At 40.0% G+C, this 2,943-nt stretch overlaps 1 protein-coding gene across 1 annotated transcript in view; it reads left to right on the top strand.

Annotated features, from left to right (window-relative positions):
- Positions 1 to 2,943, top strand: part of LOC111380552 (cleavage stimulating factor 64-like) — a 23,052-nt gene that overhangs the window by 10,982 nt on the left and 9,127 nt on the right. Inside the window, exons 4-8 of the mRNA XM_023004142.1 lie at positions 213 to 246; positions 375 to 619; positions 1,049 to 1,126; positions 1,295 to 1,331; positions 1,424 to 1,681. Of these exons, the coding sequence (XP_022859910.1) occupies positions 213 to 246; positions 375 to 619; positions 1,049 to 1,126; positions 1,295 to 1,331; positions 1,424 to 1,681 (652 nt within the window). The remainder of the gene's footprint in view (positions 1 to 212; positions 247 to 374; positions 620 to 1,048; positions 1,127 to 1,294; positions 1,332 to 1,423; positions 1,682 to 2,943) is intronic.

The raw sequence follows: 2,943 nt of genomic DNA, 5'->3' as shown, positions 1-2,943 counted from the left end.
GTGTGTGTGTGTGAGAGAGAGAGAGAGAGAGAGAGAGAGAGAGAGAGAGAATGAAAGAAAAGAGAATAATAGAATGTGTCAGAATCTCTACTTCATCTTATAATTGTCGTTTATGTGATCTATGACTATCACCTTATAACTACTTATTCTTATATTACTTTTAAAGCAGTACCATTAATCTCAAACTTCTTGATGATTGTGTTGTCGTGCAGGGTCGGGGTGGTCCTGGAATGGTCACAAATGTTGGTAAGTTCCATTTTCTTTTCCTTAGTTTCGCATTGATATTAAAATAGGTGGAATCAAATGTAGTCCTAAGTTCTTAAATTTAATTTTCTGCTAATTTTCAACTTATAATTGCCACCAATGAAATACAGATCCACAAAAACAATTTGGGGGCCCAGCAGTCCTCGTTGATCTTAGTTTTCATCAGCCATTAGGTGACTCAGTAGCAGCTGCTGCTGCAACTGTCATGGCAGGAGCTCTTGGAGCTGCTCAGACTACTAGCACATCAAACCAGATTGATTTGCAAAGTCAGCCAGTGTTGGGCACTGATCCTTTAACTCTTCATTTGGCGAAAATGTCAAGGAGTCAGTTGACTGAAATTATATCCGAGATGAGGGTTGGTTTCTGAATAAGTTTCAGATTGCATTGGTGGATGATTTATTTGGAGTGTGTCAATATGCATTGTAAGGTAAATTAATAAACTTTATTGCTGATGCAGTAGAATTTACAAAAAATAAAAAATAAAAAAAATTGAAAGGCATCTGGAGAGTTAAAAAAAAATTCCCTAATTTCTCTCAAGACAAACTAACGCTGTCTTGCATAAATAAGTTCTGACATGTATAGGAAGCTGAAAACTATAACTCAGACTGCTGCAACTTAAAATGCTAATGGAAAATAACACAACTTGAGTGCGGTGGTGCAAGCAAGAGGAATAGGCAGTGCAACAGTAACTCTACCATATTGCTAAGTGCTTTCTACGGAGATTAATTCCTCGTTGATGGATATTTAGAAATATAAATGGGTTTTATTATCATGATGATGGCAGGAAATGGCTACACAAAATAAGGAGCAAGCACGACAGCTGTTACTTGCCAGCCCAAACTTGTCTAAAGCCCTTCTCCAGGTTCTTATCAATCCCTTTGTATTTGGTAACTTTTCAATCTTTTGTGAGGTTCCAGGCTGCTATTATTAAGTTTGTATTAGTGTACTGTTGTATTATAATTAGTCTTATACCATCTGGAGCTGATGTCAACATTCATATTTACACATTTGTGCTTGACTTTGAATGCAGGCCCAGATAATGCTAGGGAATGGTGCCCCCACAAATGGTTTGTTCTTTTTTTTCTTCATTGCAAATATTCATTTTTCCGGGTTATGACATTGCTAACTAGTAGATTTGAATGATCTTTGAACTGTGCAGTTGCGGATGCCAAATATTCTGCAATTTTCTCCACAGCGAGCACTGTTTTCACTACAGAGTGGTCAACATGCTATTACTCAAGCTCTCCCTGGACTTCCCCCACTTCCACAGAACAAGATGCATCTGAATTTGTCCCGTGCACAGGAAAATCAAGTCTCTTCTGCCCATCTAAACCAGTATTCAGTACTCTCACAATTTCCTACACAATCTCAGTTTCAACGTCCACAGCTAGCCCAAAACCAAGTTCTACTACAAGGCCAACTGATGCAGAATGAATGATTCAATAGTTATAATAAGAAGAGATGGGGAGGGGAAGAGAGGAAGAAGGACAGAGGCGGGGAAGAGGAGAGAAAACGGCCACAAGCCAACTTTATAATTCTCAATCAATTCATCATCCCAAAATTACAAACCAAGATAGGTTTAAATAATAAAAACCTAGAAATATAGGGCCAAGCCCATTATTTAAGTCCTAACTAAAATACGTAAACTTAAATAAAAGTCCAACTGAAACAATAATAAAAGTCCAACTAAAATACTGAAACAATAATAAAAGTCAAACTATAATGATGTCCTCATCAACTCTCCCGGGGTGAGAGAAAACTCGACCCTGTCGAGTGGATATATCACCGTAGACTCTCGTCAATCTCCCAACCATAAGCTGAGTGGTTGGGCAAGTTTCTTCCGGCGTCTGTAGAAATGCGTCAGTGGCGGTCTGAATCTGGTGTCCTCATCAACTCCCCTCGGGTGGACGGGAGGCGATCTGGGCCAAGGAAGATCCTGCTGACTCCGATAAAGCTCTAGCAAATTTGGATCCAAATGCTGTAGTGTCTCCCTGGAGATCCATGCACAATCAGAATCTGGTCGATCAACCCAACGAACAAGGAAGCGCTGAACCTCTCCATCATTAGTGAACACAGTTTCTTCATCTAAATAGCATCAATTTTATCTGTGTGTGCTGTGAGAGGTGGTAGTGGGTTGGAGGGGGCCAAAGAATTAGGATCAAGGTCCACAAAAGGAGGTAACAGGGGATCATCTGAGGGAATGAAATGGCCTTTATAAGCTACAAGGTCTTCAACATTGAAAGTATGGTGGTAACCAATGTGGGATGGAATGTCGACAATATATGCATTTGGACCAATTTGCTTTAAAATTTTAAAAGGACCAGCACTACGAGCTTGCAATTTGGAGGCGGGTCCATGTAGACGCCGCTCTGGCCTAATGCGAACCATAACGTAATCCCCAACATTAAACTCAATATGTCGTTTATGTAAATCAGCTTGTAGTTTATAATTTGCATTACTAGCTTCAAGTTGTTTATTGATCTCAATGTGCAAATCACGAAGGTGCTGTGCAAATGCTTCGGCTGATACTGACACTCTAGCCTGTGGGGACACAGGGATGAGATCTAATGGTTTCCTAGGCTTGTATCCGTGAACGGCTTCAAATGGACTCATACCTAATGAACGATTTACGGAGCTATTATACGCGATTTGAGCGACAGGAAGGATTAAATCCCAATT

The sequence above is a fragment of the Olea europaea genome, unplaced genomic scaffold, assembly GCF_002742605.1.
Source record: "Olea europaea var. sylvestris unplaced genomic scaffold, O_europaea_v1 scaffold2164, whole genome shotgun sequence".
Taxonomy (NCBI): Eukaryota; Viridiplantae; Streptophyta; class Magnoliopsida; order Lamiales; family Oleaceae; genus Olea; species Olea europaea.
The sequence above is the reverse complement of the archived record's forward strand: the minus strand, read 5'-3'. Positions and strand labels throughout refer to the sequence as shown.